Below are 21,653 nucleotides of genomic sequence, written 5' to 3' on the forward strand. Positions count from 1 at the left end.
GTTGTAGCCTTGATATCTGCAAGATCGCGGGGTTTTATTACTGCGATAATAGTTGCAGTATTTAATTTTTATATTCAAATTATTCCTGCGAATATGCCCATTTCCCCCTACTCTAATTATATCTCCGCTGATTGAACGAATATGGTGAGTAAATACTTGAAAGGGCCGAGTACCAGTGAATAGAGATATTTTTCCCCAAGGGTCCTCCGTCACAAAACGCTACAATATATCAGTACAAAACTCCAGCGATATCTCCGTTTACTGATGCTACTAGGATATACTGCAGTATGTAGTAGTTGCAATTTAAGAGGCCTTTAAAGTACATTGAAATAAACTCGATCATAGGGTGTATTTTGCTCTTTAATTGGGAGAAATAGTAAAGCCAAAACAAATTTGCTTACAGGGAATTAAAGCAGAGAAAAAGGATGGGATGGAAGTTTCATCTCTCCATGTTAATATAATTATATACAAATAAAATAGGTGAACAAGGACCCGAGTCCCTTTTAATTCTGTGTGCTTCCTCTCAAATTAAGGGCTGCTCTTGCGCGATTTCCCTCTTCCAATAGTGGGTGGCGTAGCTGCTTGCGTGCAGCATTAAACTCTTTTTCAAATGCCCACATCACCATGCTTTGCTGTAAGAAGTCTGTCGCGTTATCCTAAGTTTTAGAATGTGGGGTTAGAATGCATAGTTCCCGAATACTAAGCATTGGGATAAAATCAACCACCTTTTGCTTTAACCGCCGCTCTTGATCCTCATTCCGCAATCTCCGTATTTCTTCTTCCTTTTTCCTCAAATTTTCCGCTCTTCTCTTTGCATCCTCCTCTCGCCTCTTAGCCTCCTCTTCCCGGCGCAGCTTATCCTGTTGCCGCTGCAATTCCTCTTGTTCTTTCATCTTTCTAGCGGCCTCCTGCTTCGCTGCAAGTTCTTTCCTAAATTGCTCCCAAGCTGGATCGGTGGCGCTAGTGGAGGAGGGAGGCTGAGAGAGGGAGGGTGGTGAGGTGCCAGACTCGGCTTCCTTGACAAAAGCAGCCCATTGATCTTGGTTCTCAAGGGTAACAGGTTTTTTGCCTGCCTTAGATGAAGTTTGTGTAGATGATTGCCCAAATAGCGATGGTCCTCGCGCGACAGAGTCCATTCCCAATCCCAGCCCAAGGCGTTGCTTTCCTCCCGAGGAATGTGGTGCAGATGACCTCGAAGCGGGCTTGCCCTTGTCGGATGCTAAATCGGATAATCCGTTCGTTAAGATTCAGTATATAAGAATGATAAGCATATATAAGGCTACCATCCGAATCAGACTCTTCGCTGTATGAGTTATCATCCGAAGAGGATGCACCTGCAAACTTTTGCACCGTCTCCTCAAATCGCCGGCGACTTTCTCGCATCGGCTTTTTGGCAGTTTTCTTGCTTTTTGATGCGCTAGCAGACGACTTTGAAGTGCGCCGCTTCTTTGTAGGAGATACTACTGACGATGGGCGAAACTTAGAGCCTCCGGTGCACTGCATTACAAAGTTCCAGATGCGACGAAGTGTACGAGAGTCCAGTATCTTAAGGTCAATTTCGATTTCACCATTTTCGTCCTGTCGAGCAAAAGTACAGTTTGTTCCATTTAGTAAAATATGAACTGCCATCCCCCAATCTTAATCAGTCCTAATTTTCAACTTGCCTTTAACTGTGGCATCGATTCATCTACAATTTTTAGTAGCTCAATAGCCTGATCCTCATTAAGCAGCTCCGTTTTTGCCTGCAGCTCTTCTTCTTCCGCCGCCGTGAGTACAAAATCGTCTTCGTGGCCCTCTTCCTCCCCCCGCATACGCTTCACCGTTTTCTTCTCCTTTGCTTTTTCCTTTTTACGTTGCTGCTCCTTTAGGTTTTTCAGCTGCTCTGACACTGACCTTAGCTCTTGTTCTAGTCGAGATATTTGTTCATCCGATTCTTCGGACTCTGAAGATGCTGATGAGGCTGATAAATGGTGTTGCTTCATCTTCTCCGTTTCTCTTGATTTTTCTTCGAACTTCTTTGCTGTGGACTCTGTATGCGCTATTACTTTATGGCCTGTCGGCGGTGCAGCGACTGGTTGAGATGGGGGAGGTGGCGGGGGCCGCTCCGCCCATTTTCGGTTAAAAATCTCTTCTAACTGCTTTCCTGCTTGATATACTATGTTATCTGCTGGGTTATAAGTATAACAATTCTGGAACATTAATCTCATATCGGCCTCAAATTCCTCCGGTCCAGCATATTCTTTGGCGGCGAGTTTTTTCTCAATGGTAGAAAGATCCATTGGGTGCTTGATCACATTGAAATAGTCAGGAATATTGAGAGCAATGGGATCAACTGGCTGTAAGAATGGCCACGAAATTGCGGCATATTGTTTCTTCTTAAGTTCGCGAAGAGTAGCGTTACAGAATTTGAGTTGCTCGGATTTATCGATTTTACGTTTTGAATTCGAGGAGGAAGAGTGGGAGAGAGTGACTTTTTGAGGCTTTAAATAAGATGATGGTTGGGATGGAGTGGATGGATACGCGTTCGCTGGGGCCGGCTGTGAACGATATATAAAACGGAGCAAAGACATTCATAAAATATTAAGTTAATTAATTTTTAGTAATTAAGTATCCACTTACATCCGCAGGCACTTTCTTCATAAAGCGCTCGAATACAGCTTCTAGCCCCTTTGCCATTATCGACACAGGAGCATCCTTGCCATTGTACAAATAGCAGTTATCGAACATCAATCTAAAATCGCTTTCAATGTCAGCTACGCTCTCGTATTTGTGGTGGCTCAATTTCTTTTCGATCGTTGAAAGATCCATAGGGTGGGAAATAACGGAAAAGTAATCAGGGATTTGAAGCGCGACAGGATCGACCGGTTGGAGAAAAGGAGGTGCATCATGGTGTCTTTTAAGAGTGCGTAGTATATTTTGAAAATGTTTGTGCTGTTCGCGGGAGAGTCCCTTATTCTTGGCAGTTCTATGCGATGAGGACGTGTGCAGGTCCATGGCAAACGCGAAGTTAATATCGATCCTGATCTGATCAAGATAGGGTTGCCCTTTGTGCAAATGGCAGCTGTGTTCAAACAAAAAGAATGGGCAGTCACTCAAATTTCATTTCAGCAGCGTATCAATTATACATTATCAATTATACAAACTCTACCAATTCAATGCAAAATTACTTTTTTGAAGCCATTCAACCCATCCACATTTGACTGGATAATGTGGAGTGAAATATGTTTGAGAGAACGTATTTTTCCACCATTTCCATAAAATTTCGAACCATCATTCGCAAACCTTTACTTTCAAAATTCAACTTAATATGATATATTAAATTTCGGCAACTCAAAAAGATATGTATTGGAGGTCACTCTATTTCCCGGAGCTGTGTCTGGTTTTTAGCCATGCAATCACGTCGGCTGCATTACGATTGGGAGGGAACACCGGGTAAAATACTTTGACAATGATTCCGTCTTGAATAATAAGTGTGAGTCTCTTCACAAGTTTACCCACTTCATCCACCTCGAAAGTCGGCAGTTTAAGCGCATTGATAAATTCGAATTTTTCATCGCTCAGGATTGGAAAAGGGAGATGCAGGCGCTCAGCAAGCTCTTGTTGATGCTCAGTACTCTGGGTCGAGAGCCCAAAGAGATGTGAAGCTCCAAGCTGCCTGAGCTCCGCAGCATGATCACGGAAAGCGCACGATTGCGGGGTGCACCCGCGCGCACCCGGGATTAAATCCCAGCCTTGGGGTGATTCAATGCCAGGAGGGCTCGTCATTGGGTAGCAATATATGACTGTCAGACCATTTAATGCGGAAGGATCGACCAATTCGCCATTAGTATTACGGAGGGAAATGGGAGGAAGACGCATCGATGTTAGATGGTCACAAGCCCCATCGTCAACAGGGACTGGGAGATTATCGGGAAGAGTGTAGATGTCAGTTGCCATTAGAGCAGTTGATTCTGTTACAACCGGAACCGAAGTATTAAAGAAAGCTGTAGTTTTTAAATTTCACCGTGAGAAAATATATGACTCTTATTTATCTGAGAGTATTTGAATCAAAACTCGTCATGTTACTGTTACATGAAAATGCGCAGCATATGCGAAGAGGGGTACAAAGGAGCGTGTAGATATATACTTCATAGATTTGGCAAGTGGTATAAATATATAGTGACTCATGAAACTGGGTTAAAACCAAAAGGAAAAGAGCAATGCTAGACCTAATCCAAAGGGTATTGTCAATTTATCAGTTCCAATCCTAGCTGAAGCAGAGCTAAACTGATTCATCAGCTGGAAGGGGGGCTGTGCGTTTGTTGGCTTAGACGGGAAGGGAGTTGCGGTAAGAGTAACCACCACAACTTCGTCAGGTACAACCTCTACTGGTGGGATTGTCTGCTGCTGATCTATAGGACTCGGACTGGGTATAATTGGCGAGGTAACTGTTTTAACAACAATGGAGCGCGTAGCAGAAGTGAGATTAGGGAGCTGGTTATTGATAGGAGGCTGTTGGGCCTCTCCACTATTGCGATTTTCGGTACCATTGCTGTTCTCGGGGTCGGGTAACGGACTAGACTGCGGCAACACGTTAGATGAGACTGACACGGCAGGGAGTCGAGCAATCGAAGTAGCTTGAGATGGGACTTCTTTTGAGAGTATGCCGCTTTGAGTGGGCAATGGCCTACTAGTTTTCCCGTTAAATGAAGTTGGAAAGCGAGTGCTCTCACTAAGGGGAAATGATGGTTTTTTAGACGAAGAGGCTGGCAAGCTTGAAAATATCACGGATGAGGAAGCAGATGATTTAGAGGCTCGGAGAGTTGGTACTGATGGCGTCGCAGTCAATAGCAGGCTTCTTTGTCCAGCTCTATCAGTGCTCAAAGCAAGAGACTTCCCCGAGGTCAGAGGGCCAGCAACTTGCGAGGCTGGTACACTAGAGGCTAGCTTCACCGGTACGGAGGGAAAGGGCAATGAGGAAGTTGCCTGCTTGGGAAGAAGCTTCGAAACGAGCGGAATCTTTCCCACAGTGTCGTCGATCACACTGGTTGCCTTAGCTACCAGTTCATCAACTAGAGGAATGGGCGCCTTACTGCCTACATTGGGTTCGTTTCTAGAATCCTGCTGTGCAGAAGGCTGATTCTGTTGCTTCTTTGTGGTATTTTCAGTAGAACTCTCGGAACCTGGGACCAGCCCGATATCGGGTGTTGGCGACGGCGCCTCCACAGAACTTTCATCTACGTCGAGAGGAGCGCTATTTCCCTGCTTATTCCTGTCTCCATTGGTGCTTTCTTCCTTGTTGCCATTCAGTACACCCGTTAGGCTATCAACCAAGTTATCGCGGTCTCCATTATTTCTCTAAGTTAATGAGAAATGAATAAAGGCACTTTTAGCAGGTTCAGTAAATCAATCACACCAACCTCTTGATTGGGTGGTATCAGGTTGTCCAGCAAACCGTCACCACCCCCCTCATTCTTGCTCGGAACGTTTATCAGACCGTCCAGCAGTCCGCGGCGCACCCTCGCATCGGTGCCACGTGCATCCAGTGCACGCAGCGACGCGAGAGGGGCCGTGTGTGAGAGAGCAAGGAAGGAAAGAAAAAGTGCAAAAATGAGGGATATCTGCATAGTGTGGGACGGTGAAATGAAGAAGTAGGTATCAAGAGGTGGCCAGCAACAACTCTTTTAACGGATTGAAAGGAAATAATGTTAAGGGCTCCACTTCACCTCTTGGGATAACAAAGGGGATTTTATGGATTTGTTTTAGTTGTTCTCCCGTGCTCTATCTAAGTGTGGCAAGAGTTCATTTAAAGTTCTGCTGAGGGCGTTGAAGCTGCGTGGGTGTGTTTGTGCAACATTTTGGATATTTGTGAAATAGTAGAGAGCGATATTTGCTGACTACTCGAGGGGGAAGCGCTTATTGTGGCTTGAATGAAAAAAATAAGATTAATATATTAATCTACCGTTTCAAGAGAGACTTACAATTCAAATTGCAGAAGCGCGGATACAAATAAAAGAAGATAAAGAAAATGGTTTTCTTATGGCTCTTTTATTTTACTTTTAATTCCAACAAAAAAACATATCTCGCCTCCCCACCTCACGAACAGCTCTCTGTGCCCGTGTATCTTGCCAAATGTCGAATTGAAATAATTTTGAAATCCGCAAAGTTCTTCAACTTCACAATCGCATCATTCGCATCTAGTCCAGCCAGCATACCTAACTCTCCCTGGTGGTCGCCAAGAATGCATTTGGCCTTGTCGCGTTTCGTGGGGCGCACCGGATCGAGGAACTCGGTGGGTATGATAAGTTCGTGCCCATCTTGCAACTTGACGCGGCATGTGCTTGCCGTAGGTACCTCGAGCACTGCACCAGTCTGACCGTCATATGCCCCATCCTGGAACGCGTTACCCCCTCGGCGGACAACCTTGACCTCGATATCAGTGGTAGCCCAGTCGCCCTCGTCCACATTCTCGTGCACTGAACCGTCCCCTGCGGCTGAATAATCGCCACCAGAGGGCATAAACGGTGTCGGCGCAACGTGTCCTACGGGTGTGGGGGCTGAAATATTGCCAGGTGTCTTTGCAACAAACATGCTAGGCCCGCCCGAAGGCGCAGGAGTCGGTGCGCCGACCGGCCCTAGATGATGCCCATATCCAGAAGCAGATGGTGTCGGAGCCGCAAAGTAGGGCGTTGGAGCAGAGTTGGGACCAGGTGTCGGCGGGAAATGGGAAGAATAGGGTGCGGTGTTTCCAGGTGTAGGCGCTGCAGTGTATGTGTCCCAATTTGCTGAATTACTTGTAGGCACACCTCCGGTTTGGCCGCCACCACCACCGGAAGACACGTCCCCATTACCCCGACTATCGTTTGACCTGGTTGAGGACTGCTTCCACTTATCTCTGGCCGAGGAGCCGAAACTGTCATTGGCTGATGACGTGCGATTGCTAGCTCCACGCCCTTCCTCCGTGTGGCCTGTTCGTGACCGCGACGATGAGCTCCAATCGTCTCGCTTTGATGAGCTCCTCTCATTGTCCCATCCATCTCGCCTAGACGATGAGCTTTTGTCGCCGCCCCAGCCATCGCGACCGGAGCGGTCATTGCTGTTCCAGCTGTCGTCGCCAGATGCATGATAAGGTGTACGGTTGCCAACGTCCCACACAGGGGTCTGTGATCCATCCAGGCGATAAGGGTTAGGGGTAGAGCCGCCATGCATTGGTGTACGAGACCCTGCGGCATTCCAGGCTGGAGTCTGCGACCCTGCTCCACTCCAGGCAGGCGTACGGGAGGAAGACCAAGCGGGAGTTCGCGATCCGGCACCGCCCCAGGCGGGCGTTTGGGAACCTGCTGCCGGGGTTGATCCCCAGCGATCTTTGGATGCAGCAGGCTCTGGATAGCGGGGAGCAAAATTGTTCCGAGGACCGAATGGCTCACCGTTTTCAGTAAGTAGCTCGGGCTTGGGCACGCTGACCACCTTGGAATTTGTATGTAACTCGATCCGAGCATGTGTTTCTGAAGTATCCTTCACAATGCCAACATAGCCTTTGTACGGGCCGGTAGCAATGCGGACTGTTTGTGAAATTAATGGATCACGACGACCTCGCCCACGCCCTAGACCCACGCCTCCGCGACCACCTCGCCCCCTCCCTCGGCCACCCCGAAAATCGTTGCCGCCGGGACGTGCAAAGGTATTTGCAAAGGGATTACTGGCAATAGCGGGGTTCATTGTGTCAAGCTGTTCACTACGAGCAGCTTTAGGCGTCTGATTCAGCAAGTTGGAGGTATGCACCACAAACACCCCGTAGTTATCGAGTAGCTCTCGCGAGTGTAAGAACGCATATCCACGGAAAATATGCAAAATCACACCCTTCCGCTCATCTCCATCCAGCTCCTTCACCGTGTCTCCAACCCCAATGCTGATACCCGCCGAATCCGCAGCTACGGCAAATTTGGTGTCCTTCTTCGTAATAATCTGGTGGGGCTGGACAGTATGAACGTGACTAAATTGGTCCATTACTCGAAGGGTATCACGCTCTACTCTGATGATGACTCCGGAGGTGTGTTGATCTATCTGGACAAAGTCGTGGAGCTCATAGTTAGCAATTCGATTCGCGCCCGAAGACACATCTGCAGCCTCGCGCAGGTCCTTCGAGAATACCGAAATCTCGCTCATAGTTAAATCGGAGAGCATGGTCACGACATTTTCGTCAATCTTAACGATTAGACCCGTTTCGTCCTTGTACTGGCCATTGATCACCCTTACATGGTCACCCTCCGAAAAACGTTTACGTAAAAGATGAGGTTTAATGGACCAGAGCTTATGCTGTCCAACAATCTGCGGCCGTACAAACACTGAGCCATCTTTCACACTATCAACAATACCGTGCATGTGCATCATCTCTCCCTTTATAACCTCCACATGATCGCCGGGAACGAATTGACCCACGATGTTAGAGGTAACAGAGGGCGTGAGAGCAGCAACATCAATTCCTTCGTTTTCTTCTCCACCGCCACCCTGAAACTTTGTGACCTCATCGAGTGTAGGATTTACTTCGTCAAGAATCAGATTTGAAATTTTGACATCCTTTTCAAGGTAGCCGTCTCTGAAAACTTCGTTTCCGTAGGTCACCACATTATGTCTCCGGATAACTAGTGACTTGCTCCGCTCCAATTTATCGATCTCCTTAGGGTTGAAAAGCTTTTGAGGTGGGCGCATCCCGAAATTGCTAGTATTCTTTTTCCGCTTTGAACCAGGTATTAGTTCTTCTTTTGGCCCCAGGTCCAAGCGAGGGATTAATTTCACGACTACTGAGTCTCCAGATTCGGGGATCTCTATTATCTGTGCTAGATCTCCTTGATAGAGGCCTCTTCGTATACGAACCCACCGACCAGGTTCAAGATCAACCTCTTTTTTGACTATTTTAAGAACATTTACCATGTCTTGAATTGACACAAGTGAGATACTCGACATGTACACTCCCAGCATTCCATTCAGTGCATGCTGAACGTGCGCCAGTTTCCGCGCCTCCACATACACATAGCCCTTCAAATGGTCGCGGGTGAAAGCAGAGAGTATTTCAAGCGGGTTGTCTGAAAACGCCATTGCTTCAGACTTGCGCATCAACTGTAGCACAATATCCCTTTCTTTTCCAGGCTATTAATGTACATGTTTAGATACTGTGATGGCAAATAGGTGAGGCTGAAATCAAAGAGATATTTACCTTGACCTTAATAGCCCACAAGTTGGGATCATGTACACTTGGAGCAAGAGCACTTTGGGGAATATGATCGGTTTCTCGTGGAGCACGATGTGTTCTTCTTGCACCGTATTTGTCTTGAAATCTAGCTGCAATAGCCTCCGCGTCCAGATCTTCCATTTCACCACGACGCCTGTCCAATTCCTGGTGCTTTGCAGCAAGTCGGTTGGCTTCTGCTTCATCGAGTTCCTCCGCTTCTTCCTGAATAAATCCATCTACAACAATTGGAGAAAGAAACTATTCAGATCGCATGATCACAAAATTAAAAAATAGGAATTGAGAGATTTACCCTCACGTTCTAAATCGTCGTACTCTTCTTCATCCTCATCGTCGTCCACCTCTGCCTCATCAAGAATGAAGTTATGCATCCTCGATTTTTTCTTTGGGCGTTGCTAAAAATACAACATTTTTCAAGTTAGATTCTCCGTAATTAATGAAATTTGGTTGATCAAGCCAATAATTACTGATTCTTCCTCCTCTTCGTCTTCCTCATCGTCTTCATCACGACCCTCATGAAAATCTTCTTCCTCATCGTTTTGTTCATGGGCATCTTCTTCCTCCTCCTCTTCCTCCCGCAAATGTTCCTCGTCGTCAGAGTGCGACATTTTGGGTAGGATAAGTTTAGGTGTGGGGATTAAGAAGTGAACAGAGATAATAGGTTTTTATGGGCTCCTCGATTCGCGGTCTAGTTTCATTGTTGACGTTGCATTAATGGCGCAGTTTCCCCGGTGTGAATTGTTCGCGTTTTTGTGTATAAAAGGGGTCGATTTTTCTTCCTCTTGTCCATTTTTCTAATTTTTTTTCACATTTATTCCTTCTTCTTTCTTTTTCTCTTTATATATGTTTTATTCATCACGGAAACTCGAATGTTGCAATGAGCGAATCTTGTCGTCATCCCGTGCAGTTAAATCAAATGTGTGCGGTGTGTGGAAAGGATCTATCACAGTAAGATTAATAATAGATCTCTCCGCTTGAAATCGAAAGTCAGAACAATTTGTGTTCATGTTGTCTTTATGTTCTACACCTCTAGTCTATCAGCAGATCCAGAACACGCTACCATCAGCATGTCTCATGATGTCTCTGGATTAATGGTTACTCAAGAGGTACTTTGGAGTCTTATTTATCGGTTAATAAATCCATAATCCCTTATCTTGACTAAATATTGTTATTCCTCCTATAATAGGAAGCGGAACGTTTGGAAATAGAGACTGCCCAACGCTTACTTGGCGAGCGTAAGCTCTCACTTATTGTGGATTTGGACCAAACTATTATTCACGCTACTGTCGATCCCACTGCGGGCGAGTGGAAGTCGGATGAAAAAAATATCAATCATCCAGCAACTAAAGTAACTTGGTTTTGCAGCTTCGAACTCGATAGTATGCCGCATGTTTATTAAAATCGGGAAACTCACTTTAATAGGATATTTGTGAATTTACATTACCTGATGGGCCAACGGTTTATTACGTCAAGCTCCGGTAAGCACCCGCTAGTTATCGCTATATCTCGCGAATTTAATTGTCTAACTAATATATCACCATTTTTAGACCCGGTCTACAGGAGTTTTTAAGAGAAATAACACAGATCTATGAACTCCACATATATACCATGGGTACAAGAAACTATGCTCAGGCGGTTGCAGATCAAATTGACCCGGAGGGCAAATATTTTGGGGGTCGTATACTCTCCCGGGATGAAAGTGGCAGTATGACACAGAAAAATATCCAGCGACTGTTTCCTTGTGACACGTCAATGGTCGTTGTTATAGATGACCGTGCCGATGTCTGGCAGTGGTCGCCTAATTTAATCAAAGTACAACCCTGTAAGTTCGCGCTCTTATGACATTGATAAGACATCTCTGTCTAATACTCTTAATCTAATTCTATTAGATGATTTTTTCGTTGGAATCGGAGATATCAATGCAGCGTTTATTCCCAGCCAGGTGACTTTGATATTTTATCTTTCTCTACCCATTTTATCTCGAGAATCTTACAGATTACTTTAATAGTCAAACACATGGTCCTCGTCAGAAGCTAGTGCAAAATCAAGCGCAAAAGGATCGAATGGAGTAACTGCACAAAATAATAAACCTACGACACCTCAACGAGTCGATTCTCAAGCGGATATTGCGAATGGCGATCAGGGTCAGTTATACTCTGCCGAATATGTGTATTTAACTTTCTTTTAATTTCAAGAGCATTATTTAGAGCCGGCCGATGAAGAAATTCTTCTTGCACAACAGCAAGAACAGGACCGAATGATGGAAGAGCAAAAACAGAGTAGGCCTTTGCTTCAGCGTCAACAGCAGAGGGAAGACCAGAGACCGGTGCTCGTTGATGATGATCAAGAACTCTCACGGTTAATGAACGTAAATATAATACTATTTTGATGTTATATATCTATTGCTTTTGCTCATACATTTTTTCAGTTATTAAAAACAGTCCATCAACGGTTCTATGAGGCCCATGAAGCTTGGGTGAATAAAACAGCTCTGTTTGAAGATCAATCCAAGCCAGATGTGAAAAATATTATCAGCGACCTAAAATCACGTGTACTGCAGAATGTTCATATATTATTCAGTGGTGTAATACCGCTTGAACAGAACCCGAAATAGTGAGTGAAGTCAAATTTTATGAATGTTTTTTTATCCCTCATTAACACGTTTTGACATTGTATATAGCTCAGAAATCTGGCAGTTGGCGAACAGTTTTGGTGCTCAATGTTGGTTAGAGTTGAACCCGCGAGTAACCCATGTGGTCGCAGCAAGGGTAAGCTTAACTTCAATCGGCATATATACCTTGTCGTGAGCTATATTGGCATATTCTCTCTAAATTAGCCTGGCACAGCAAAAGTAAATGCCGCTAGGAAGCGAGAAGGAGTTGCTATTATTCGCCCTGAGTGGTATAGTATTCTCTCTTTTGATTGCCTTGGTGTTTTCCTACGGCTTTCTTTCCCTCTTAGCTGCTTCCGATAAAGTTAGCATCATATTCACGCTTGAAGATTCTCTTTTTTAGTGTGAAAGTACTGATGATTTGACGCTACTTTGAGGATCACGAGAAAGGAGTTGAAAGCACTGGGCATGTGTATCCTTCATGTGCTTAATTTTGCCTTTGCTGTAGGCTTATTGATTCCATAAACCGATGGGAGCGTCAGGACGAAGCTCGTTATTTTCTTGACTTCGGCCGCGAAGCAAGGGGGACTGAAACCCCGGGTACTGGGAATGAAGATGAAACCCCCACTGGAAAGGTGATTGACGAGCATCATGACTATAATAACGATGAGAATGAGCAGCCCTTTGTGATCAATGACGAAGAAATCAACGAACACATGCAGCGCATTGATTGGGATGATGTCGACCGAGAGGTCCAAGAATTTCTCGACGAATCTGGCGATGATACTAGCAACTACAATACAGACGATGATATGACCGATGAGCTGAGCTCGAAATTGCGGGAAAAAAATAGAGGTGTACGGCGGCATCGTTCGGAAATGGAGCAAGGCGTCCCAGAGTCCCGTCTTGCCAAACGGATACGTCTTTTGCGTATGCGCCGCTCACAACTCTCGTCTTCGTTTACGCCGGACGTAGATGACGATCTGCCTAAAGGGGAAGAAACGCCAGAGTTGCCTGTAGAGGATAGAGCTCATGATACCAATGATGAAGAAAATGGCGTTTCCGATTATGGGGATGGGGATTCGGACTACACTGATGAGGAGAGTGGTGCAAGCACGCGGCGGCATAGGCGTAACTCCGACGACGAAGATGAGGATGCAGATGCAGAAGACGATAGCAATGAAGCAGAAGGGGAGGAGGATGACGACGAAGACGAAGAGGGGGATGATGGTGACCAAGAAAATGAGAAGGGTGATGATGACGATAACGACGATGACGATGGGGATGAGGAATTCTTGGACGATTTGACTAATGCGTTAGAGGCAGAATTAGGAGAAGAAGACAATGATGCCAGCTAGATAACCCCTTGGAACTGTCTGGATATTACCTAGTATAATAAGAGTGTTTTGTAACATTTCTTTTTACAATGATTGTAATTACTGCTTGACTGACCCTTTTATTATGTGTGTTTTTTTTTTTCCTTTCATAACCATCCCGCCTGTTTGTATTTAGCTGACATGTCATCTCCCTTTTCCTCTTATCTCTTTTTTCTATTTCGGGTGTATTTTGCTTCTTTTGCTGTCCAATTTTTGAACCCTCCATTGTTATTCTTTTTTATATCTGCATCTTTGTCTTTTGTAAGATAGGTTTTGATTTGACGCTCTGCTTTTTCTGCTGCTTTGCTTTCATTAGTTTTTTATTTTTATTTTCCTTATTCATCTGTACGCTTTATTTTTTCTATTTTATGTCTTCGATTATTTTTATTTTTTTATTTGGTTCAATATAGTGTGGATTCTAATTAACCTCATTTAATAAGCCCTGTTTTTTTTATTGTGATGCTAAAATATATATTTATTCACAGTTCTCAGTTGGAAAAGAAAAGAGAAAAGAAAAGAGAAAAGAAAATAACACCCCATCCCCTTTTCAAGCATAGTATTGCAGCGAGAGCTTCTTCTTTGCTTGAACCTCCTGTACTCCCTCCATGAAGTCCTCGTGACAGAGTTCCGATGCACCGCGCCGTAGCGCAATCATCCCGGCCTCTACACAAACGGCCTTCAACTGAGCACCGTTGAACTCGTCTGTGCATCGAGCTAATTCCTCATAATTGACCTCTGCGCCCACCGTCATCTTGCGAGAGTGAATCTGCAAAATACGCGCGCGAGCCTCCTCGTTTGGCAGGGGGAACTCGATCTTCCGGTCGAGACGGCCAGAGCGGAGCAGTGCCGGGTCAAGGATGTCGATTCGATTTGTGGCGGCAATGACCTTGATACGGTCATCAGAGCTAAATCCATCGAGTTGATTCAGGAGCTCCAACATGGTACGCTGCACCTCACGATCACCGCTCTTTTCGCTGTCAAATCGCTTGGTTCCGATTGCATCCAACTCATCGATGAAGATGATAGCAGGCGATTTTTCCTTAGCAAGATTGAATGCGTCGCGAACCATCTTTGCACCGTCACCAATGAACATTTGTACAAGCTGAGGGCCCGCAAGTTTGAGAAAGGTGGAGTTGGTCTGCGCAGCACATGCACGTGCGAGCAACGTCTTACCCGTACCCGGAGGACCGTACATCAGCACACCCTTAGGAGGCTTGATTCCCAAATTCTTGAAGCGATCAGCGTGCGTCATCGGCAACACAATGGCCTCCACAAGCTCCTCAATTTGCTTGTCAAGGCCACCAATGTCATTATAATCTTCAGTTGGGCGCTCCACCACCTCCATTGCTTTGACTCTTGAATCATATCTGTGCAACGTTCCAAAGTGGTCAGCAATTGATTTACGAAGGTAAACGCCGCATTTTTAACTTACTCTGCAGGGAGACAATCTAAGACAAGGTAGCTATCTTTGTTCACACCAATCAGATCTCCAGGCTTGAGAGTTGCAGGGTCTACAAGTCCGATTAGTGGCAAGAATATAGTCTAATTTTTGACGGGGAATTACATTTAGTATGCTTTCATGAAAACAATAACTAGGCTAAAATTACCTGTCGCGTGGAAGTTTTAATCACAGCGCATTTGCCTTTACGTTGTGAATCCAGATCGACATTTGCTCCTTCCTCTTCTTCAGCATCGGCAGGATCCATGTCCAACAACTAAACATTTATACAGTATTGAAAAACTATAATGAACGCTGTGTAATTTACTGTATAAATTCGATCCTACGTACCTCAACAATGTTGCCTACCAAGTAGGGAAGTTGCTTGTTCATCTTGATCTTTTCTTTATTGTCTTTGATCTTTTCCTTCATGTTATTCTGTTCATGTTGTAGGCGCATAAATTCTGACTTCATCACCTATTCGATATTTGTATAAGAAAAAAAATCAATATCGTTAATATGCCACTCAATCGAATTACCTTGATCTCGTTATCCAATAATCTAGTTCTGTTAATGATGTCCTCAGTGTTCGCCCTCAGAATCTCTGGGCCGAGATCATTGTCAAGATCCTCCAAAGAAGCCATAGTTGTTTTTCCCTTCTATTGATGATAAGTGAGGGAAATGAAATAGATTATTTCTATAGTTAAAAAGTAAGCTGACGCGTTCAAGGTCGCTTGAATTTGAAATTTGTTGAGGGCAATTTCTATATTTGAATCCAAACGAGAAATCAATTAGTAACTCAGTGTTTTAATACTTAGACTTCGTAGAGGAATAATAGGAAATACCATTAAGTCTCCACACAAGGACATCGCAATGGGATCAGCTAGCTTTAATAAATACTAAAATGAAGTCCACGTCTATTTCAGCACCTGAAACTTATGTATGTAGTGGATATTAATGCAAAGTATTTTCTTTATCTTCGAATTTTCGAATGTAAATTAGATTGCAAGTTTATCTGAGTAGAACTGAGTATATATGTAATATTACGATGTTTTTATTTGTATATCCCCAAAGATTACGATTAAAGCCAAAGATATATGCTACTCTGCATAAACTGAAGATCTTTAAAAAAGAGCACTCTGCGTAGTCACAAAATTTAAAGTTCACCAGGAATGAGAAAGCTTTTATTTTTATTTATTGAGTGACAGAGAGAAGAAATGTGGGGCCTAAATCAAACAGAAATATTTTGTTATAAGAAATGCATAAAAATAAACAAAATAACGTTTTCACCTATAAATATAACCTGCTTCGGTCATCATTTGTGACGTGGCAGTTACAAATAAAATAGATCAGAAATGAATATAAGGTCACTAAATAAAAGAATGCTAGCACAGCAATGCCAAATAATGATAAGCATAAATAACAAGCGGATTGTAGGAAAATAAATTAGATCCAATAGCGGGGCTCGCGAGTTTATATGAAGTCAAATGTTTTTTCTCCTATCACATACACCTGGTCTGTTTCCTGCAGAATCGTGCGGCGGGTCGGATTGCAATAGACATATGATGATAAGTGCTGCTTGTGTACTGCGCGGCGGTAGAGCCCCAGTGGCACAGTATTGTATTCACGGAGCAATGCGGTAAAGAGAGTTGCATACGTAGCTCCGACGTAGCGAGGCGAAATCTTAATCATGAAAAGATGGCCATGTTGCAGTGCGTCAACTTTGTCATTGTTAAAAGAGCCAGAAAGGGTTTCAGGCACATGGCTGAAAACGAGTTGTTCAACTTCGAATAAAAAGCGTTTGTTTCCCATTTAGAGGGACTATTGATATACTGAAAGAAATTGAGCGGAAGCTTACCAATAGAGAGCATATGCCGGTTGTAGTAGCTATTACCGAAATAAAGTCAGTTTAATTCTGAGAGCTTAAACGACAGTTGGTCTAATTACCATTGGCAAATCAGTGTGTCCAACATTGTCTTTGAATACACATTGCCGGACATGAAAGAAGGACGAACCATAGCTTGCGCGTTCACATCTGATGTCTGAATTGTGTCACTCTCTCCTACGAGCTTGAACGAGTCACGATGGATGCATTCCACCACCATGAAAAAGTCGTCATCTTCCTCGGAACGCAATGCTTCAACATTAAGAGCGGTAAGTAGCGCAGAGGAATCAGCAGTACGGAGTGAAGCACTATAGAGGAAATACACTAATAAGATTTCTGGATTTTAAGAAAAGTTCAAAGGTTGCCCAAACACCGACCTTCCGTATTGCTTGGAATTTGCCAGAACGATACACTTCTTCGCGTGTTGGACTCCGGCTCTATATAGATCTTTTCGCACCATTGGACTTCCTTTTACCAAGAATACACCGCCAAACTTCTGAAGCCGGATCGACAGCTCATCGGGCGGAGACGCCGGGCAAAGGATCACAACTGGCATATCAGGGTCTCTTGCACGCTTCGCTCTGACACATCCTATTAAAATATCAATGGAGCTGTGGAACGAGGGGCTAGGGTCACAGATCAACAAGTGGTTCTTCACCCCGTCCACACAGGGTAGATCGAGTAATTTAGCAGCATTTTTAGCATCTCGTAAATTCTGTGCCTGCACTGCCTTTCCGGTAAGTTGAGGGTCGAGCAATTTTTCGGAAGCAGGAGTGGCCGGCCTAGTGAGGGAGAGTTTCGAACCAGAATCAGAGCCCACGTCTATCTCCTCTTCGTCCGACAAGTTCGGTCGAAAGATCAAGCCGGATTTTTGTGTAGGCGTATTTTGGGGAACCTCGGAACTGTCTTCCAATTCCGCAGTAGAGTCTGACGAGAGAGGAACAGAAGTTTTTGTTGACCCGTAGGAGATATTCATCCCAGCCGTCAAGGAACTTGGCCCTGATTCTTGCATTTCACTTTCCACACGCACGCTCTCCAATAGAGAATCCGTCTCTAGAGGGTCGTCACGTTGGCTGTCCAGGGATACTATTCTTGCAGCCGTCTCTGCACAATCCGATATCACAAATCCAACTTCTTCACCCTCAATCACATAGTTTGACGGGTTAATGTATACCGAGAATCCTGATCCTGTGGTAGCAAGCTTCGGGTTGGATTTGTGGTAGAGCCCAATTGCGAAGAGGGTTGCTCCAAAATGCATATAGATGATCTCAGCAGAGGCGGCGAAAGTGAGGCCGGTAAAGCGCTCCGAAAAACTTATTGGATATATCTCCATTGAGGCTCCATTCACATACTCTTCAGCCCAGGCCAGATCTGGGCGGCACTTTATACCGTCTTGCAGGTCTTGTCGTGTCTCATCGGTAATTGAGGTGGTGAGCAGCAGAACTAGCGAAGAAAATCCCGGAATAAGCACGGATTGTGATAATAAGCCCATGTTCAGTTCGTTCAGGCATACAACATCTTTCGCTAGTTTAAAAAGAATTATTCCATTAGCCTCTTTAACACTTTCTTCATATACGGGACGTCAGAAGATACAAAAATAAAAAAAAGAAGATCCTTTACCCAGGAAGTCAAAGTGCGGCACATTTTCAGGAAGATGTACTTGCGCATAGAGTTTTAGATGGCGATTGAACTTTTTCATGGCTAGCGCACGCATCACCTGCTCTGCGTCCTCATCGCGAGCATCTTCCTCTTCTATAAACTTGGATGCTACAAAAATGCGGCTTTAGCGCTGTGTGCCTTGACCTTCTCCAAACTACGGAACGAGGTGGCAGAGCCCTTCACATAGTGGACACGCGTACAGTAGGCGGGATCCTGTAGTAGCAGGCCGAGTTCTTCTGAGGGCTCGTTCGAGTTCAGAATCACGACTTGCGTGTTCACCGTGCTAAGCCCGTGATCGGTGGAGAAGAATTCACGCAGCCAATAAATTAGACTTTGAATGTCAATCGGGCCACCAATCAGAATGTGCGATTTCCCTTTTTGAGGTTTAAAAGAGTGCTCATATTTGGATTTGCGAGAGATAAGATTTAGAAGCTCGCTAAGGTTAGTAGGGATAAAGATAGCCCCGCAAATCTAAAAATAGAGTGTTATTATGGGTCGAGATCACTGTTGACGATCATTATCTCCCAGACCGGAGATCTAAGTTAAAAAATCAAAAACTATAGACGTACCATCACATACAAGATGACCATGCGATTAAATGAATTGTCAGGCATAATGTTCGTCGACATACCGGTGGTGCTCGACACAGTCGTGAAGAAAAAGGCATCATAGAACGAGATGACTTTATCCGTTTTCGATTGCTTGTATGTAACAATATGTACCAAACTCGTTACGGTGAGCAGCGTGAACAGAATAGCCAAACCTAGCTGCAAGCCTTTGCGCATGATAAGTGAGAGATAGAAGAGACCATTCTGCACTGGAGCCAGGCAGTTGCGAAAGGATGAATGGAGACGCATGAACCGAAAAGGATATATGTAGACGATATATCCCGCAGACATGTATGTATGCTACAAATGAATTGATACCTCTATAGTTAACTCATACTCCAACCGGAAAGACAGAGGATCTACCTCGAGAAGCTCATCGAGCAACCACATGTCACGGAAAAAAGTCGAGAGAACAAAAGCAACCATCACGGGAACAGTCGATAATAAAGTGATTAGAGAAAAATATGAAAACAGTGTATAAAGTGGGTCTGGCGCGATATAAATGCGAGGAAGGTATTGAAGTAACAACATTGTGGCCAATGTCACCTCTACAATTTTATTTGGAAGAGGCAATGGTTGTGGTTTACCATCGGTACGCACATAACGTGTATTCTAAGTGAATATATGGCATCAGTAATGTCACAAAAAAGTTTTTAAAGTCTAATTGCAATCTTACGTAGATGTAAGTAATAACGAAGAGGAGATTTAATAAAGCATCTAGAAGCTCCCAGATGCGCCCGCCCTACAATAGCAAAAAGCATCTAGTACTATACATACTGAATTATCATCTACAAGGAGAATCAACCTTTGACGTGTCAACCCAAAATGCCCAACGCTGCCTTCTGCTCGCATGATCATCTCCATATCCGTGTTTTAATGCTAGCGTCTTCTGCCACACAGTATCGGCCTTCCTTAGACCTTCGTTCCTCTCTTCCAGGATGTGACGGCTATCTTGATCACTTTCCATCCTCCCCATGCGAACACGCTGCTTCAAAATCATTTTGGGAACATTGGTGGTCCTTAATGCTAGTTGATTTTTCCGCATTTTGATTTTTTTCGCATTGAAGAGGATGAAAATGGTGGAGGTGGGTGTTAGAAGCTAAACTTAATGAACACGAGAAATAAATCATACTCCGAAATTAACGAGGCTTTTTTAGGTAAGTAACCTACATTTTGAATTGCATATTGAGCTCTCAATTTATGGCCAAGGATTGTATAGTTAAAGGTAAAATTGATATTGAACAATTACATGCAAACTGGAAAATAGGAAAAAGGTGGAAGTAGTGGATTTAAAGAGAGAGGATTAAAGTTATAAATATTCAGAAATCCTTTAACCATTGCTGAAAGTATTCACAGTTTGCGGGTGAAACTGGGCCGTTTGGAGTACAGAAAGAGTATACCTGGAAAGCATTGTTAGTCAAATGAGTTCTAAACAGTGGATATTCATGCTCACTTACTGGGCATTTTCCGCATGGAGTTTCTGTCCACGCATCGCCCTCGAATTTCATCTTCACTGATCGATACATCCACTCGACTTGTCCTTCATCGTCATCATCGCCCCAATCTGCAGGATCATAGACAGGAGTAACCTTTTCTATTTTTCCGTCATATATGAGCGTGTCGAGGAGAGCTGTTATGTCCTCGAGAGACAACTCTACAGAAGATATACGGCTCTCGGTAATAAAACGCCGGACTTGCGTTGCGGTCGGAAAATGCACATAATTGGCTGGGTAAACGGCATTTTCAGCACGTGGAGGATAGCTCTAACAAGGAGCTAAGAGTATTAGCATACTAATGAAGCGAGGAGAAGAGTAGATGGATTATAATTACTCTTGACTGGATATATTTGAAGCAAGCCTTTTGAAGATTCTCAATGAAATCCACATCTAGCTCTTGATCCGTGTACCATGTTCCACCTGTTACCTCTGTCGAAGGCGTCAATTCGTAAAGCATATAGACCTTTCGTGTCGGATTCTAAACATGATGTATGCACACTCGCTCAGAAAAAGATCGCTTACACGACTATATCAAGTGTAATTGTTAAATTACCTTTACTGATTTGACCGATTTGACCAACTGCTTTTGCTCTAATGTCTTCAAGCATCGCATTACTACTTGTTGATGAAGTCCTGTCTTTGTTTTTAGAGTCCTTGTCCAAATTCCCTCATTGCCCGAAGCCTTGATGTGCTGGTAGACCAGTTTCTCTTCCCCTTCTAGTTGCGAGAATCTAGTATTGGCAAAAATGAATTATAAATTCAGCATACACAAAAAATGATCGTTAAGACACTTACTTTCCAGCATCCTCCGCCTTCACAGCACGATAATAATTTGTTTTTCCATCTGCGGCAATATCTAATAGCCCCTAATTTATTCCATTGGAATTAAGTATCAGGTGAATGCAGGGATATCGAAACGAATATATGTCCGCCTACCTTTCTTGACAAGCTGTTGATGCAAAAAATAATACTCTCAATCGACAGGTTAATAGTCTTGAAATCCTCATCCGTGAGCCCCTACAAAATTTGGTAGCCAGTATGGCAAAGGCAATATTAAATGTAAATACAAACATAATAGCTCATTCAGTTTGTCCCTAATTCCTTAGAGAAAACAAGAGCAAATCGGGCACTCACCTTAGGTGTATTTAACGCTGCCTCATAAAATATCTTCTCATTTTCGTTCAATCCCGCCGGTAACTCATGCTTTCTCGAGTTCTCCATCCTTATAGTCTCAACTCTAGCTAACCTTCAGCGTAGGAGAAGAAATGGGCATTTCACTAAAGACTGCGCCATTTGTGACTGCCTTCTTTATATTGAATAGAAGCACTACAACATTTATTGACTAAAACAGTAA

At 44.0% G+C, this 21,653-nt stretch overlaps 8 protein-coding genes across 8 annotated transcripts; 1 reads left to right on the forward strand and 7 right to left on the reverse strand.

Moving 5' to 3' along the window:
* Positions 1-503: 503 nt before the first annotated feature.
* On the reverse strand, positions 504-2,994 carry VTP21DRAFT_11399 (uncharacterized protein; the record flags this gene model as incomplete). Its single annotated transcript, XM_069390838.1, has 5 exons — positions 504-656; positions 726-1,219; positions 1,284-1,578; positions 1,665-2,537; positions 2,620-2,994. The coding sequence occupies 5 exons, from the start codon at positions 2,992-2,994 to the stop codon at positions 504-506; spliced, it is 2,190 nt and encodes a 729-aa protein (XP_069252030.1).
* A 363-nt stretch (positions 2,995-3,357) lies between these two features.
* VTP21DRAFT_11400 (uncharacterized protein) lies at positions 3,358-3,936 on the reverse strand (the record flags this gene model as incomplete). The annotated part of the gene is made up of 1 exon (XM_069390841.1): positions 3,358-3,936. One exon carries the CDS (start codon positions 3,934-3,936, stop codon positions 3,358-3,360), a length of 579 nt encoding a protein of 192 aa, XP_069252031.1.
* Positions 3,937-4,176: 240 nt separating this feature from the next.
* Positions 4,177-5,606, reverse strand: VTP21DRAFT_11401 (uncharacterized protein; the record flags this gene model as incomplete). Its single annotated transcript, XM_069390842.1, has 2 exons — positions 4,177-5,337; positions 5,400-5,606. 2 exons carry the CDS (start codon positions 5,604-5,606, stop codon positions 4,177-4,179), a joined length of 1,368 nt encoding a protein of 455 aa, XP_069252032.1.
* Positions 5,607-6,075: 469 nt separating this feature from the next.
* Positions 6,076-9,834, reverse strand: VTP21DRAFT_11402 (uncharacterized protein; the record flags this gene model as incomplete). Its single annotated transcript, XM_069390843.1, has 4 exons — positions 6,076-9,126; positions 9,194-9,444; positions 9,519-9,621; positions 9,694-9,834. 4 exons carry the CDS (start codon positions 9,832-9,834, stop codon positions 6,076-6,078), a joined length of 3,546 nt encoding a protein of 1,181 aa, XP_069252033.1.
* A 269-nt stretch (positions 9,835-10,103) lies between these two features.
* On the forward strand, positions 10,104-13,195 carry VTP21DRAFT_11403 (uncharacterized protein; the record flags this gene model as incomplete). Its single annotated transcript, XM_069390844.1, has 12 exons — positions 10,104-10,174; positions 10,260-10,332; positions 10,413-10,574; positions 10,649-10,704; positions 10,774-11,048; positions 11,116-11,168; positions 11,235-11,370; positions 11,434-11,594; positions 11,655-11,839; positions 11,907-11,994; positions 12,063-12,127; positions 12,346-13,195. 12 exons carry the CDS (start codon positions 10,104-10,106, stop codon positions 13,193-13,195), a joined length of 2,175 nt encoding a protein of 724 aa, XP_069252034.1.
* Positions 13,196-13,220: 25 nt separating this feature from the next.
* VTP21DRAFT_11404 (uncharacterized protein) lies at positions 13,221-13,439 on the reverse strand (the record flags this gene model as incomplete). Its single annotated transcript, XM_069390845.1, has 1 exon — positions 13,221-13,439. The coding sequence occupies one exon, from the start codon at positions 13,437-13,439 to the stop codon at positions 13,221-13,223; it is 219 nt and encodes a 72-aa protein (XP_069252035.1).
* A 321-nt stretch (positions 13,440-13,760) lies between these two features.
* VTP21DRAFT_11405 (uncharacterized protein) lies at positions 13,761-15,295 on the reverse strand (the record flags this gene model as incomplete). Its single annotated transcript, XM_069390846.1, has 5 exons — positions 13,761-14,580; positions 14,646-14,755; positions 14,821-14,928; positions 15,003-15,128; positions 15,191-15,295. The coding sequence occupies 5 exons, from the start codon at positions 15,293-15,295 to the stop codon at positions 13,761-13,763; spliced, it is 1,269 nt and encodes a 422-aa protein (XP_069252036.1).
* Positions 15,296-16,124: 829 nt separating this feature from the next.
* On the reverse strand, positions 16,125-21,520 carry VTP21DRAFT_11406 (uncharacterized protein; the record flags this gene model as incomplete). Its single annotated transcript, XM_069390847.1, has 16 exons — positions 16,125-16,435; positions 16,510-16,538; positions 16,599-16,844; positions 16,914-18,060; positions 18,157-18,288; positions 18,354-18,666; positions 18,765-19,103; positions 19,167-19,415; positions 19,480-19,545; positions 19,609-19,902; positions 20,204-20,566; positions 20,634-20,777; positions 20,853-21,030; positions 21,095-21,165; positions 21,236-21,316; positions 21,434-21,520. The coding sequence occupies 16 exons, from the start codon at positions 21,518-21,520 to the stop codon at positions 16,125-16,127; spliced, it is 4,050 nt and encodes a 1,349-aa protein (XP_069252037.1).
* Positions 21,521-21,653: the final 133 nt, after the last annotated feature.

This window comes from Calcarisporiella thermophila, assembly GCF_041956535.1.
Source record: "Calcarisporiella thermophila strain CBS 279.70 unplaced genomic scaffold VTP21scaffold_9, whole genome shotgun sequence".
In the NCBI taxonomy this organism is placed as follows: Eukaryota; Fungi; Calcarisporiellomycota; class Calcarisporiellomycetes; order Calcarisporiellales; family Calcarisporiellaceae; genus Calcarisporiella; species Calcarisporiella thermophila.